This window comes from Aegilops tauschii, chromosome 7, assembly GCF_002575655.3.
Source record: "Aegilops tauschii subsp. strangulata cultivar AL8/78 chromosome 7, Aet v6.0, whole genome shotgun sequence".
Classification (NCBI taxonomy): domain Eukaryota; kingdom Viridiplantae; phylum Streptophyta; class Magnoliopsida; order Poales; family Poaceae; genus Aegilops; species Aegilops tauschii.
The window spans coordinates 379,887,714-379,903,608 of NC_053041.3; the positions used below are offsets into that span (position 1 = coordinate 379,887,714).

The 15,895-nt window shown below is 42.7% G+C and overlaps 1 protein-coding gene across 1 annotated transcript; it reads left to right on the plus strand.

Moving 5' to 3' along the window:
• The first annotated feature begins 11,994 nt into the window (after nucleotides 1–11,994).
• LOC109743176 (serine/threonine-protein kinase-like protein CR4) lies at nucleotides 11,995–15,567 on the plus strand. Its single transcript, XM_020302254.4, has 2 exons — nucleotides 11,995–12,268; nucleotides 12,410–15,567. The coding sequence occupies exon 2, from the start codon at nucleotides 12,444–12,446 to the stop codon at nucleotides 15,144–15,146; it is 2,703 nt and encodes a 900-aa protein (XP_020157843.1). The 5' UTR covers nucleotides 11,995–12,268; nucleotides 12,410–12,443; the 3' UTR covers nucleotides 15,147–15,567.
• Nucleotides 15,568–15,895: the final 328 nt, after the last annotated feature.

Consider the following 15,895-nt stretch of genomic DNA (forward strand, 5'->3'; position numbering starts at 1 on the left):
GCTAATACTTGAGAATATTCTTTGGCTCCCCTTGTGTCGAATCAATAAATTTGGGTTGAATACTCTACCCTTGAAAACTGTTGCGATCCCCTATACTTGTGGGTTATCAAGACTATTTTTTGGCGTCGTTGTCGGGGAGCATAGCTCTATTCTTTGAGTCACTTGGGATTTATATCTGCTGGTCACTATGAAGAACTTGAAAGACGCTAAGACAAAAATTTATCCCTCAACTACGAGGGGAGGTAAGGAACTGCCATCTAGCTCTGCACTTGATTCACCTTCTGTTTTGAGTAAGCTTGCGACACCTAAACCTGCTTCTGCTATTCATTCTGATATGTCGCATGTTATTGATGATGCCACTTCTGCTATGCATGATACTTATGATGAAACTACTTCTATGCTTGATACTACTGTGCCACTTGGTGAATTTCTTGATGAACAACTTGCTAGGGTTAGAGAGAATGAAATTATTGAAACTGATAATATTGAGGATAGTGATGATGAAGACTCTCCCCCTAATAAATATGAATTGCCTGTTGTTCCTGAGGGTTATGTTCTGGAAAAAGAAGCTGCTATAGCTATTTTAGCTTGCAATGATAGATACGAGCTCAAGAGGTTATTAGCTAAATGGAAGCAGCAATCTCTTAATGCTAGAATGAAACCTGACCCTGCTTTTGCTACTTCACCTATCTGTGTTACTGATAGGATTATGAATTCTCTGTTGATCCTGAGATAATTACTTTGGTTGAATCTGATCCTTTTTATGGCTATGAATCTGAAACTGTTGTGGCACATCTTACTAAATTAAACGATATAGCCACCCTGTTCACTAATGATGAGAAATCCCGCTACCTTTATATCCTTAAAATATTTCCGTTCTCACTAAAGGGTGATGCTAAGATATGGTTTAATTCTCTTGATCCTGGTTGTGTGCGTAGTCCCCATGATATGATTTATTACTTCTCTGCTAAATATTTCCCTGCTCATAAGAAACAAGTTGCTTTAAGGGATATATATAATTTTGTGCAAATTGAAGAAGAGAGTCTCCCGCAAGCTTGGGGGAGGCTTCTCCAATTACTTAATGCTTTGCCTGATCATCCTCTTAAGAAAAATGAAATACTTGATATCTTTTATAATGGACTAACCGATGCTTCCAGAGATTACCTGGATAGTTGTGCTGGTTCTGTTTTCAGGGAAAGAACACCGAATGAAGCTGAAATTCTATTGAATAATATCTTGACAAATGAAAATAATTGGACACTTCCTGAGCCAATTCCTGAGCCTATTCCTAAACCAACTCCGAAGAAGAGAGGTGTTCTATTTCTCAGTCATGAAGATATGCAAGAGGCAAAGAAATCTATGAAAGAAAAAGGTATAAAAGCTGAAGACGTTAAGAATTTACCTCCTATTGAAGAAATACATGGTCTTAATTTACCGCCTGTTGAAGAAATATATGATCCTAATCCATTACCTATTGAAGAAACACATGGTCTTGATAACCCGACACAGGTAGTAAAGGTAAATTCTCTCTATAGATATGATAAAGCTGAAATCCCTCCTACTAAGTTTGCTAGCCAATGCTTAGATGAGTTTGATAATTTTATGGTTAAGCAAGAAGATTTGAATGCTTATTTTGGTAGACAATTAAAACAAAATGCTTATATGATTGAACACTTGAGTGATTATATGTCTAGAGTTAAAGGTGAACTTAAACTCATTAGTAAACATGCTTCTGTGGTTACCACTCAAGTAGAGCAAGTACTTAAAGCTCAAAATGATTTGCTCATTGAATTAAATAGTAAGAATAATGATTATGCTGTTAGAGTGGCTACTAGAACTGGTAAAATGACTCAGGAACCTTTGTATCCTGAAGGCCACCCTAAGAGAATTGAGCAAGATTCTCAGAGAAATAATATAGATGCACCTAGTCCTTCGAAAAAGAAGAAAAAGAAAAATGATAGGACTTTGCATGCTTCTAGTGAACCTATTGCTGAACCACCTGACAATCCTAATGATTTTTCTATTTCTGATGCTGAAACACAATCTGGTAATGAACATGAACCTAGTGATAATGTTAATGATAATGTTCATGATGATGCTCAACCTAGCAATGATAATGATATAGAAATTGAACCTGTTGTTGATCTTGATAACCCACAATCAAAGAATCAACGTTATGATAAGAGAGACTTTGTTGCTAGGAAACATGGTAAAGAAAGAGAACCATGGGTTCAGAAACCCATGCCTTTTCCTCCCAAACCATCCAAGAAAAAGGATGATGAGGATTTTGAACGCTTTGCTGAAATGATTAGACCTATCTTTTTGCGTATGCGATTAACTGATATGCTCAAAATGAATCCTTATGCTAAGTACATGAAAGATATTGTTACCAATAAAAGAAAGATACCGGAAGCTGAGTTTTCCACCATGCTTGCTAATTATACTTTCAAGGGTGGAAGACCAAAGAAACTTGGAGATCCAGGAGTACCCACTATACCATGCTCCATTAAAAGAAACTATGTTAAAACTGCTTTATGTGATCTTGGAGCCGGTGTTAGTGTTATGCCTCTCTCTTTTATATCGTAGACTTGACTTGAATAAGTTGACACCTACTGAAATATCTTTGCAAATGGCTGATAAATCAACTGCTATACCTGTCGGTATTTGTGAGGATGTGCCTATTGTGGTTGCAAACGTTACTATTTTAACGGACTTTGTTATTCTTGATATTCCCGAGGACGATAGTATGTCTATTATTCTTGGAAGACCTTTTTTGAATACTGCAGGGGCTGTTATTGATTGCAACAAAGGCAATGTCACTTTTCATGTTAATGGTAATGAGCATACGGTACACTTTCCAAGGAAACAACCTCAAGTTCATAGTATCAACTCTATTGGAAAAATTCCATCAATTATTTTTGGAGGTTTTGAATTTCCTCTTCCTACTGTCAAGAAGAAATATGATATTCTTATTATTGGGGATGTGCATATCCCCGTTGAGGTAACATAGTGTTATTCGAAATTTCTCCGGTTCCATGTTATTCGGAATGAGTTTGTTAACAAGACTTGATCAACCTTGTTAGTGGATTCCTTTTGATGAGCATGAGATGGATGAAACTAGAAGGCACAACCTTCTGTACCCTCCTTTTACTTTCTGTTATTTAGTTGAAATAAAGTAAAAATAGTATTTTTCTGTCTGTTTTCTGATTTATCCGTGCAATATAAAAATACCCCGAAAATAAAAGTTCTCCAAATGCCCTGAAAATGGAATATGATTTTTTTGGAATATTTGAGAATATTTGGCACTGAGAACACAGTAGAGGGAGCAAGCACCTGGCCACGAGGGTCCAGGGCGCGCCCACTCCTACAGGGCGCGCCCCCTGCCTCATGGGCCCATGGTGGCTCCCCTCCACTTATTCCTGCACCCACACACTCCTTCTTCCTCCCAAAAAAATCACCATCCAGCTCAAGCACGAGTTCTAGCTCATTTTGCTGTGATTTTCGATCTCCTTGCTCAAAGCACCTCTCACAAAACTGCTTGGGGGTTGTTCCTTGGTATGTGACTCCTCCATTGGTCCAATTAGTTTTTGTTCTAGTGCTTTATTCATTGGAAATTTGTGCTGCCGAGGTGACCATGTTCTTGAGCTTGCATGTCAAATTTATATGGTTCCAAGTAGTTCTAATGCATGATATAGGCTCTAGGCACTTGTAGGAGTAGTTGCTAACAATTTTGTTGAGCTTGGTTCACTTTTGTTTGAAGTTACTAAAAATTTCAGAATTTTTCAGAAAATAATGAAGAGATTTTTGAGGGGCTCGTCGAGCCGAAACTCGAAGGAAAAGCAAAGTGAAGAAGCACAGAGGCCCAAATATAATCTGCCTCGCACCGCGGAGGTTCGGCCATGTGAATGGCCTTTCGATGATTTCTTGAGAGAAGCCGGGATTTATGATGATTTTTATGAATTGGCTGAGAATGCAGGCCTCACCGACTTCCTCCGCGACCAACGCGAATAGTATCTCTTACTCACCAATACTTTTGTGCAAAACTTCTACTATTATTCTAAGGAAACACCTCCTTCAGTAGAGTTTCATTTATATGATGTTGTTAAGAAGATGCCACTAGATGAATTTTGCAAGGTTTGCAAAATACCTTTTGAGGGTAGTTTAGAGGAACCACATCGTAAAGATGTGGACGGGTTTATTGACACTATTACTGTGGGGGAAACTAGGAAGGTTTCCGATGCAAGAATCACTAGCATACATTTTCCTGTTTTACGCTACTTTGCCATATTTGCTAGTCGTTGCTTAATTGGTCGCGGAAACTGTGGAAACCTTAGTGTTCCTGATATTATTATTTTGTTCCATGGTTTATTCTGCTATGACACTGTTAGTATGGGCGGTATTATTGCTAAACGGTTAAGTTTGAACCGTACAAAGGACCCCATCTTTGGAGGTATTTATGCTTCACGCCTTGCTGCACATTATAACATACCTATTAGGCACTATGAAAAAGAAGAAAAATTGCTGCCCAATGCTTATTTAGATTATAAGAGTATGGTAGCGCATGACTTTATTGTTAAGAATAGGGAAGGGGCTCTTAAATACAAATTATTCTTTGATAAACATCACCCTGAGACTATTACCTTGCCTGCTCCCTCCTTGTTTAATTTATCTACATGTCTGTATCTTGTTTCGTTGGCGGCCATTCACGCCTACCGGAACCCTACACCAGCCATGGAGCCGGAACCACAATTTGAACCTCCACGACAGTCTAATTACCAGTGAGATCCGGAGATGATTTCCAACCAGTGGCAGTCAGAGTCTTCTTCATCTCAGTACGACCCCGGCTACAATTATGGATATCCGCCAGGCCATCCGTGGCAATAAACCAACTTAGGCCAAAAGCCTAAGCTTGGGGGAGTACGTATTTCCCACCGACATTACATTCATGTTCACACACTCATTACTAGATGTCGGTGCTCATACTTTTTCATTGTAATATCCATGCTAGTTTATTTTTATTTTTCTTGCTTTCTTCTTGTGTGTTTGATAAACCTTAAGAAAAACCGAAAAAAAATTAGTTGTAGCTTTTAGCCAGTTTACTTTTCTTGCTGTAGTAGTAATAATTAAAAAGAAAACCCAAAAAGATTTCCTGTTCTTCTTTTGCTTGTTGGGAGCTTTCCCGTGTAAATAGTTTTATTTCTTTTCTTTTCTTTGGGGGTCGCTAGGAGAAGACCATGATTAAATTGTTGGAGTGGCTCTTATATGCATTATTGTTGATTTAACCAAGAGCCCATATTGCCTTGTCTTCTCCTGTTTATTGAATGCTCGCAGATTCCAGCTTAGTCCAATGCACGTGCACTCTTATTATTATTCACTTTGTTTGGTCGTGCAAGTGAAAGGCAATTATGACGATATATGATGAATTGACTGAGATGGGAGAAGCTGGTATGAACTCGACCTCTCTTGTTTTTGTAAATATGATTAGTTCATCGTTCCTGATTCAGCCTATTATGAATGAACATGTTTGCAATGACAATTAGAGATTATAGTTGCTCGTGCCATGCTTGATTAGCTATGAGTTATAATGGTTTACCTTGCGTGCCAACATGCTATTAAAATGGTTGTGATGTGGTATAGTGGGGTGGTATCCTCCTTTGAATGATTTAAGTGACTCGACTTGGCACATGTTCACACATGTAGTTGAAACAAATCAACACAGCCTTCACGATATTTATGTTCATGGTGGATTATATCCTACTCATGCTTGTACTCAATGTTTATTAATTTTAATGCATGTTCATGATTGTTGTCGCTCTCTAGTTGGTCGCTTCCCAGTCTTTTGCTAGCCTTCACTTGTACTAAGCGGGAATACTGCTTGTGCATCCAATCCCTTAAACCCCAAAGTTATTCCAGATGAGTCCAATATACCTTCCTATATGCGGTATCTACCTGCCGTTCCAAGTAAATTTGTATGTGCCAAACTCCAAACCTTCAAATGAAATTCTGTTTTGTATGCTCGAATAGCTCATGTATCAACTAGGGTTGTCCGTATCTTCCATGCTAGGTGGGTTATTCTCAAGAGGAGTGGACTCCGCTCCTCACTCACGAGAAAATGGCTGGTCACCGGGATGCCCAGTCCCATGCTTTATGCAAACTAAATCAAAATAATTGCAAACAAAACTCCCCCTGGGACTGTTGCTAGTTGGAGGCACTCGTTGTTTCGAGCAAGCCATGGATTGATGCTTGTTGGTGGAGGGGGAGTATAAACTTTACCATTCTGTTTGGGAACCGCCTATAATGTGTGTAGCATGGAAGATATCGCCATCTCTTGGTTGTTATGTTGACAATGAAAGTATGCCGCCCAAAATATTATTTATCTCTGTTTTAAAATCGAGCTCTTGCACCTCTACAAATCCCTGCTTCCCTCTGCGAAGGGCCTATCTATTTACTTTCATGTTGAGTCATCACCCTCTTATTAAAAAGCAATAGCTGGAGAGCGCTTCTGTCATTTGCATCCATTACTATTAATTTATATTGGGTATGACTATGACTGGATCTCTTTTACCATGAATTACAATGTCTAGTCAGTCCTTGATCTTTAAAGGTGCTCTGCATTTATGTTTTGCGGTCTCAGAAAGGGCTAGCGAGATACCATCTTGTTATATCATATTATGATTGTTTTGAGGAAGTGTTGTCATCCGAGATTTATTATTATGGCTCGCTAGTTGATTATGCCATTGATATGAGTAAACATGAGACCTAAGTGTTATTGCGAATATGGTTAGTTATAATCTTTGCTGAAAACTTGAATGCTGGATTTACATATTTACAACAACAAGAGCAAACAGAGTTTGTAAAAGTTTTTCTTTATCACTTTCAGTTTATCAACTGAATTGCTTGAGGACAAGCAAAGGTTTAAGCTTGGGGGAGTTGATACGTCTCCGTCGTATCTACTTTTCCAAACACTTTTGCCCTTGTTTTGGACTCTAACTTGCATGATTTGAATGGAACTAACCCGGACTGACGCTGTTTTCAGCAGACTTTCCATGGTGTTATTTATGTGCGGAAACAAAAGTTCTCAGAATGACCTGAAACTCCACGGAACATCTTTCCGGAAAATATTAAAAATACTGCAAGAAAAATCCACGTCAGGGGGCCCACACCCTGTCCACGAGGGTGGGGGCGTGCCTGCCCCCCTGGGCGCGCCCCCCTGCCTCATGGGCCCCCTGACGCTCCACCGACCTCAACTCCAACTCCATATATTCACTTTCGGGGAGAAAAAAATCAGAGAGAAGGATTCATCGCATTTTACGATACGGAGCCGCCGCCAAGCCCTAAAACGTCTCGGGAGGGCTGATCTAGAGTCCGTTCGGGGCTCCGGAGAGGGGAATCCGTCGTCGTCGTCATCATCAACCATCCTCCATCACCAATTTCATGATGCTCACCGCCGTGCGTGAGTAATTCCATCGTAGGCTTGCTGGACGGTGATGGGTTGGATGAGATCTATCATGTAATCGAGTTAGTTTTGTTAGGGTTTGATCCCTAGTATCCACTATGTTCAGAGATTGATGTTGCTATGACTTTGCTATGCTTAATGCTTGTCACTAGGGCCCGAGTGCCATGATTTCAGATCTGAACCTATTATGTTTTCATGAATATATGTGAGTTCTTGATCCTATCTTGCAAGTCTATAGTCACCTACTATGTGTTATGATCCGGCAACCCCGAAGTGACAATAATCGGGACCACTCCCGGTAATGACCATAGTTTGAGGAGTTCATGTATTCACTATGTGTTAATGCTTTGGTCCGGTACTCTATTAAAAGGAGGCCTTAATATCCCTTAGTTTCCATTAGGACCCCGCTACCACGGGAGGGTAGGACAAAAGATGTCATGCAAGTTCTTTTCCATAAGCACGTATGACTATATTCGGAATACATGCCTACATTACATTGATGAATTGGAGCTAGTTTTGTGTCACCCTATGTTATGACTGTTACATGATGAACCGCATCCGGCATAATTCTCCATCACCGATCCAATGCCTACGAGCTTTTCACATATTGTTCTTCGCTTATTTACTTTTCCGTTGCTATTGTTACAATCACTACAAAACCCAAAAATATTACTTTTGCTACCGTTACCGTTACTTCCATATTACTTTGCTACTAAATACTTTGCTGCAGATAATAAGTTATCCAGGTGTGGTTGAATTGACAACTCAACTGCTAATACTTGAGAATATTCTTTGGCTCCCCTTGTGTCGAATCAATAAATTTGGGTTGAATACTCTACCCTCGAAAACTGTTGCGATCCCCTATACTTGTGGGTTATCAAGCTACAGAAGCGTTGGCTATATGTATGTGTTCTTCCTTCCTTCCCCTACCACTCCCATGTTCTTGAATTACTCCGTGAGTCATGGATATGAGTGAATCCCTAGTGCTATCCTAACAGCCTCCCTGATGGTCAACCTTCATGGCTGTCGGAGCCGTCAGAAGATTGTCGAGAAGGTCTCGGGCAAGTGTCCCCTACTGGCTCCAAGCTTCTTTAGAGGGGTCTCAGCACACGTCGGGTTGCTCCATGCTTTACATTCCAAATGATGCATGGTGGAAGCTCAACCCAAGGAGAGCAAGATGCATGAGATGTATTTGCACGCTATAGACAACTGCTTCGACCGAAGCTGCAACCCAAACAAATAAGACCAAACATGCAAAGTAGTGTACGGTATTTGTAACACAATGTTACATTCTTTTATATGCAACTAGAACACTCTTTGGATACTATTATTACTCGAAGGATTTCATTTCTTAGATCGATGGATTATTTTAGTTTAGTAGTGTGCTCGCTTCCAAATTTGAGAAGTACAAAACCACGGACATCGATGATATTGTATTTTTTGCACACGCACAATTACTAATACTAGTAACATAAGTTGCCCAGGTTTAATCTTTTGCAGTTTTTTCATGTGTCACACTGAAGATGAAACTAGAGGACAACTTGAAATAATTCATGTTGAAGGTCAAGGATGAATCAAAAGCTCGTAGCTCACAAACTTAATGAACGGTGATAGCTCAACTCGTTAGGCTCGTAGCTCGGTTCTCAATGGACAAAGCCAATCAACGATTTCAGCTCGTTAAGCTCAACAAGTTTAATAAACGAGCTAAATAGTTTCACGCGCAGCTCATTAAGCTCGTTAGTACACAATGCATAATTTTTTATCTTATGTGAGAAAATTTCATAGCACCTCAAACCATTTATTCAATCCAATCAAACCAACCTAGCCTATAGAAGACAGTAAACCAGTGCACCTCCTCCTGTACCCACCATCTTTCTTTAAAAAACACACCTACACACTCATCTCATAGGCCGAAACATAACTTTATCTGTTAACAAGCGCTCGCAAGCGTTCATGAGCTTCAAACAAATAGAGCCGAGCAGGATTATCCGCTTGTTAAGCTTAACGAGCCGAGGCTAGGCAGCTCGATTAATAATCCACCCCTAGTGTTTATGAAAAGCAAAGTGTCACCTTTCCCGTCTTTTTTTTAAAAACAAAACATCCTCTTTATTTATTAGAAATAATGGTTACATCGTTAGTAAGAAGATTTACAATATCATTCATAGGCTCCTCAGACCAATCCCTAGTCTCGGAAAATTTAGCTAACCTAGCAAGCTCGTCAGCTACTTTGTTTGCTTCCCTATTACAATGCTCAAACCTAATAAGCGGAAAATCGCACGCCATAAAATAACAACCATCAAACACTGTCGCCGCCCCTCCCACTGAATGTCCTCCGTCCTTCATTATGTCAATTACTTTCATATTATCGGAATTAACAACAATACGGTTGCATCCCGTCTTCTGTGCAAGTAATAGACCATATCGCAGAGCCAAACCTTCAGCTGTTAATACATATGCACACCAATTCGTCCTCCAGTCCCCCCCCCCCCACAATGAATCCTCCTTTGTCATCTCTAAGTACAATCCCCGTTGTGTCTCTAAGCATGTCTTGGTCGAAAGAAGCATCAAAATTTAATTTCACAAAACCTCTAGGTGATCTTGTCCATCCCTCTCTTTTACCGGTTGCCCTTGGAGACTGGGCAATGACATAATTTGCCGTTATAGCACGGGTTCCCATCGAAACTTGGTATGCATTTTAGGATTTTTCCTGATGGACTAGTGTACGTCTGTCCCACCATAAGTACCAAGTTGCAATGACAATCAGTTCACATACATTCTGGGTGCCCACTATAGATAGCTCATGGTCTGGCATAAGAAGAAGGAACTCAAAGACTGCCTCTCCCGCACGGTTGATTGCACAAGCTTTCTTAATGGCCTCGTGCAAACCCAATCTTTCCCAAACCTCTTTCGCCTTTCGACATAAAAATAACATGTGATTTGTATCTTCCAGCCCATTAGAACATGATGGGCATATGTCCAAAACTTTCATATGTCTATTTGCAAGTGTAACACGACACAAAGGAGTTCCATGTAAAGTACGCCAAATAAAAATCTTCACCTTTTCCGGACAAGATAACTTCCAACTCTTACTCCAGATAGTATTGACATTTGTTCTACCCATGCCATTTGTTTGTTGCAATTTTCTCTCATATTGTTTGTTCCATTCCTCCAAATAAGCTGAGCGAACTGTGAAACATCTGTTGTTTGTAAAACTCCAAGCAATGAAGTCCGACATGTTATGCATAGGGAGGGGGATGGCGAGCACCCTTTGAGTATCGATTGGTCACAACGTTTGTCTCATTAAGTCTTCATCCCATAAATTGGTGACATCATCGATAAGATCAACGACTTTTGATATAAGTTGCCCTCTTCTAGGGGTAATAATTTTCCTATTTGCCCCGTGTGGGATCCAAGCATCTTTCCAAATATCAATATTTTCTCCATTTCCAACTCTACAAATATATCCATTTCTTAGAGAATCCACTTCCGCCATAATGCTTTGCCAAGTAAAGGAAGACCCTTTTTTCAACTCGCATTCATTAAGTCGCCATTCGGGAAACATTTAATTCTCAATATGATGGCACATAGGGATTCAGTGTTATCAAGCAGACACCACCCTTGTTTGGCTAACGGAGCCAAATTGAAACAACGAATATCTCGAATACTCATTCCTCCATGATCTTTTGGTATACACATCTTCCACCACGCCATCCAGTGCATTCTCTTCTGGTTGTCTTTGCCACCCCACCAAAAGTGCGACATCGCGTCAATGATTCCTTTGCAATTTTTTTAGGAACTAGAACAATGCCCGTGCATTGCAACGGGATATAAATATTCTAGTACGTTAACTTGTGATTTACCTGTCAATAATAATGCGATTGTGTAAATAAATGTTCATCAAATTCTGACCGTGAATTACCTTATATTTTGTTTAGAAGTTTGATAACTAAATAAAGTGAAATTGGTTCAGAAGGTAAGTAAATTAAGGTGATTGATTATCATATACTCCTACATGAAAAGTTGAACGAAGGGGTGGTGGGAAGAAAGGAGAAATGGAAACCTTACGGTTTTTTAAGTAGTAGAGATAGAGATTTTAAAGACAAACATAGCATAAGTTGGGATAGCTTGTACAACCGATTTGAGTAAGATTTCCTTCCCTCCCGCTGATAGCAGTTTTTCCTTTCATCCACTAATTTTCATAATAATTCGATCAATTAAGAATTGAAAACAATCACTTTTGTTCATACCCACATTTGCAGGCAAATCCAAATATTTATCATTGAGAGATTCAATCATAATACTCAAAACATTATATATTTGCGCCTTATCTTCTACTCTCGTGACGTTAGTTAAAAAATATACTGAATCTTTCAACGCTTACCCTTTTGCCCTTGCCCTGATGCAGCACAATAAACATCCAAAACTGATTTCACCTCTCTCGTCTTTGTTTAACAGTCGTTGCACACGCCCCCTCACACCTTTTCCCGTTAAAAATAGGGAGTATCTATTTGAAGCGAGAAAAAACAAAACAAGCGACCGCCCCACGTGACGGCATCAGTCCTCTCCTCTCCACTCCCCCCTACCTCGCCGCCTCCGCCGCGCTTGTTCCTCCCACCCCGCGGCGCCGTTCCCCGAAACTCTGCCTCTCTGCTCTCCCCGAGGTGACGCCCGCTCCCTTCTGCTCTGCCCCGCCGTCCACTCCTCTCCGCAACGCCCTCCCTCGGCGACGGCACCAATGTCGGCAGGTATCCGGGGGAAGGGCGACGCCACACTGGTGGCTCAGCGGCGATGGTGACGGCTGCGCCGGCGAAGGTAACCGTTGTACTCTGTTTTTGTTCTGTGCCCTTTAGCGGAGATTCTGACGGCGAATCAGGCGAGCCCCGATCTAGATCGACGGGTCGGTCGGGATCGGGATCAACTAAGAAAAAGCCTAAAAGTTTGCAATTTTGGCAGGAATCTCACCGACATTAGCTCCGAGCTTCAAGGAATGGACAGTGTTCCAGCTCTCGCGCTCTGCTGCCTAATCTTGCTACCAAGCTGGGCCAATGGCCTCGGCTCCATGGGATCCATCTCGGTGTCCTACGGCGAGGACGGCCCGGTGTTCTGCGGCCTCAGCTCAGACGGCTCCCACTTGGTCACCTGCTCCGGCGCGGACGCCTCTGTCGTCTACGGTGCTCCCCTCAGGATCCCCTTCCTCGGCCTCACCGCGGGGGATGGGTTCGCGTGCGGTCTCTTGCTTGATACCAGTCAGCCTTACTGCTGGGGGAGCAACTCATATGTCAAGATCGGGGTGCCGCAACCGATGGTCGAGGGCGTGGAGTATTCCATGCTCAGTGCCGGGGACAACCACCTGTGTGCACTGCGAACTCCTGACAAGGGGATTCCTCGCGGTGTTAACCCTGATACTTCAGTGATAGATTGCTGGGGGTACAACATGACTGCCACACATGTTGTCGCTGGAGCCGTGTCGACCATATCAGCTGGCTCGGTGTTCAATTGTGCCTTGTTTGCGCGGAACAGGACAGTGTTCTGCTGGGGTGATGAGACAGTGAGTGGTGTGATTGGGCTGGCGCCGAGGAATGTCAAGTTTCAGTCCATAGGAGCAGGTGGCTACCATGTCTGTGGGGTGCTGGAGAATGCACAAGTCTTCTGCTGGGGAAGGAGCTTGGAGATGCAGCAGGTGTCGCCTACCGGTGCTATCGGTGAAGGCGATGTGAGCATAGTGCCGATGGATGCAATGGTCTCCGTTGTCGGTGGACGATTTCATGCTTGTGGCATCAGGAGCCTTGATCACCAAGTAGCTTGCTGGGGTTTCCAACTTCAGAACAGTACATCAGCACCCAAAGGTCTCAGGTTGTATACAATAGTGGCTGGAGACTACTTTACTTGTGGTGTGCCTGCTGAGACATCGATGAAGCCAAGGTGCTGGGGCAATAGTGGGCCATTGGCACTACCAATGGCGGTATCGCCCGGGATTTGTGTATCTTCTGCATGCAGCCCCGGATACTACGAGTATGTTAACCATGGTGAGCTTGGTAGCAGCAAGTCTTGCAAGCCTGGAAACTCTAGACTCTGCTTGCCCTGCAGTGCTGGCTGCCCAGACAACTCGTATGAGTCCTCGCCCTGCAATGCCACGGCTGACCGTGTGTGCCAGTTTGATTGCTTGAGGTGTGTCTCAGATGAGTGTTTGTCATACTGCACATCCCGGAAGCAGACCAACAACCATAAGTCAATGGATTTTCAGATGCGCATTTTTGTGGCAGAGATTGCATTTGCTGTCATTTTGATTTTCACCGTGACAGCCATTTCTTGCCTATATGTACGGCACAAGCTTCGAGATTGCCGATGTTCAAAGAGCAAGTTGAGGATGACGAAGAGTACAACATACTCTTTTCGAAAGGATAACACGAAGATCCAGCCTGACGTGGAAGATCTGAAGATCAGGAGAGCTCAGGAATTTTCCTATGAGGAGTTGGAACAAGCAACCGATGGCTTCTCGGAGGATTCACAAGTCGGCAAGGGCAGCTTTTCATGTGTATTCAGGGGCATTCTGAGAGATGGGACAGTCGTTGCTGTGAAGCGTGCAATAAAAGTATCGGATGCGAAGAAAAGCTCAAAGGAGTTCCATACTGAACTTGACCTCCTCTCTAGGCTCAACCATGCACATTTGCTCGACCTACTTGGTTACTGTGAGGATGGCAGCGAGAGGCTCTTGGTTTATGAGTTCATGGCTCATGGATCCCTGTACCAGCATCTGCATGGCAAGGATTCAAACTTGAAGAAGCAACTCAACTGGACCAGGCGGGTTACCATTGCTGTCCAGGCTGCTCGTGGAATAGAGTATTTGCATGGCTATGCTTGCCCACCAGTAATTCACCGAGACATCAAGTCTTCAAACATATTGATCGATGAAGACCACAATGCGCGTGTTGCCGACTTTGGTCTATCTATAATGGGCCCTGTAGATAGCGGCACACCACTCTCAGAGCTGCCGGCAGGGACACTTGGGTACCTTGACCCTGAGTACTACCGTCTCCACTACTTGACGACAAAGTCGGATGTCTACAGCTTTGGAGTTGTTCTTCTAGAAATCCTAAGTGGCAGGAAAGCCATTGACATGCAGCTTGAGGAGGGCAATATTGTTGAATGGGCAGCCCCGTTGATCAAAGCTGGGGACATTTCTGGCATCCTTGATCCAGCTTTGTCTCCTCCCTCTGACCTGGAGGCTCTGAAGAAGATTGCAGCTGTGGCATGCAAGTGTGTGAGAATGCGAGGCAAAGACCGGCCTTCCATGGACAAGGTGACAACATCTCTAGAGCGCGCACTTGCGCTGCTGATGGGCAGCCCATGCCTGGAGCAACCCATTCTGCCAACTGAAGTTGTTCTCGGGAGTAGCCGGATGCACAAAAAGGTATCACAGAGGTCATCTAATCAGTCGTGCTCAGAGAATGAGCTCGTTGATGGGGACGACCAGCGGATCGAGTACAGGGCACCATCTTGGATAACGTTTCCAAGCGTGACCTCATCGCAGAGGAGGAAATCGTCAGCGTCGGAAGCCGACCTGGATGGCCGAACAACCACAGATGGGAGGAACGTCGGGAGCAGCATAGGAGATGGTCTGCGGTCATTGGAGGAAGAGATTGGGCCGGCGTCGCCACAGGAAGACTTGTACTTGCAGCACAACTTCTGATGAAATGCCAAGATCAGCTGGAAACACGGAAACCGTCTGCCGTTTTAAGTTCAGACTTTGTGACCTGTTGCTTTGTAGATCAACCGTAGCAGGCCATTCGGGAGAGAGAGGAAGATCTAGCTATATAGAGTACGTACTGGAAGGATTTTTAGCATCTGGAGGCATTTCTTTGTAGATTGATTCGGTCGTCCTATAATTGGCACTTCTATTTACGAGTGGATGGCCACACTTGATGAATCCTGTTCTGTAGCTCGCAGATACGTGTAAGTGTGTAGTTCTCTTTCTGGTGTTGGTTTCGCCTGCAAATTAGCATAATATTCTCGTTCACCGTGTTAAGTATCTTTTCGCTTTGCGGTGCATGTTCGCCTGCAAACTGGCATAATAATATTGTGCCAACTGAGATGAAGCTTTGGAGATCAAATTGCATGTCTAACATTTTCTTCTTCTTTCGCATCTATTAAGAGTTCATTTCATTTTACTTAGAACATCACGGTTTGTCTGCTAATCTTCAGTGACAGGTGAAGTGTAATTTTCAGTGGCCCGGTTCAGGATTCAGGAGATTGTCGGTGTGTGTCATCTGCCATGATCTGTTTAGGCTGTTGCTTTCGAGACAATGAAGGCAGGTCGTTGAAAATCAGTTAATGTTGCTGACTTCGTCATTATGTTTGTTACGAGTACTTCTTTCGGAAGCAAGGCGGTAGTACTTTAAATGTGGTCGAGATTAGAGTAACACTTTCGGTTGCGGACAT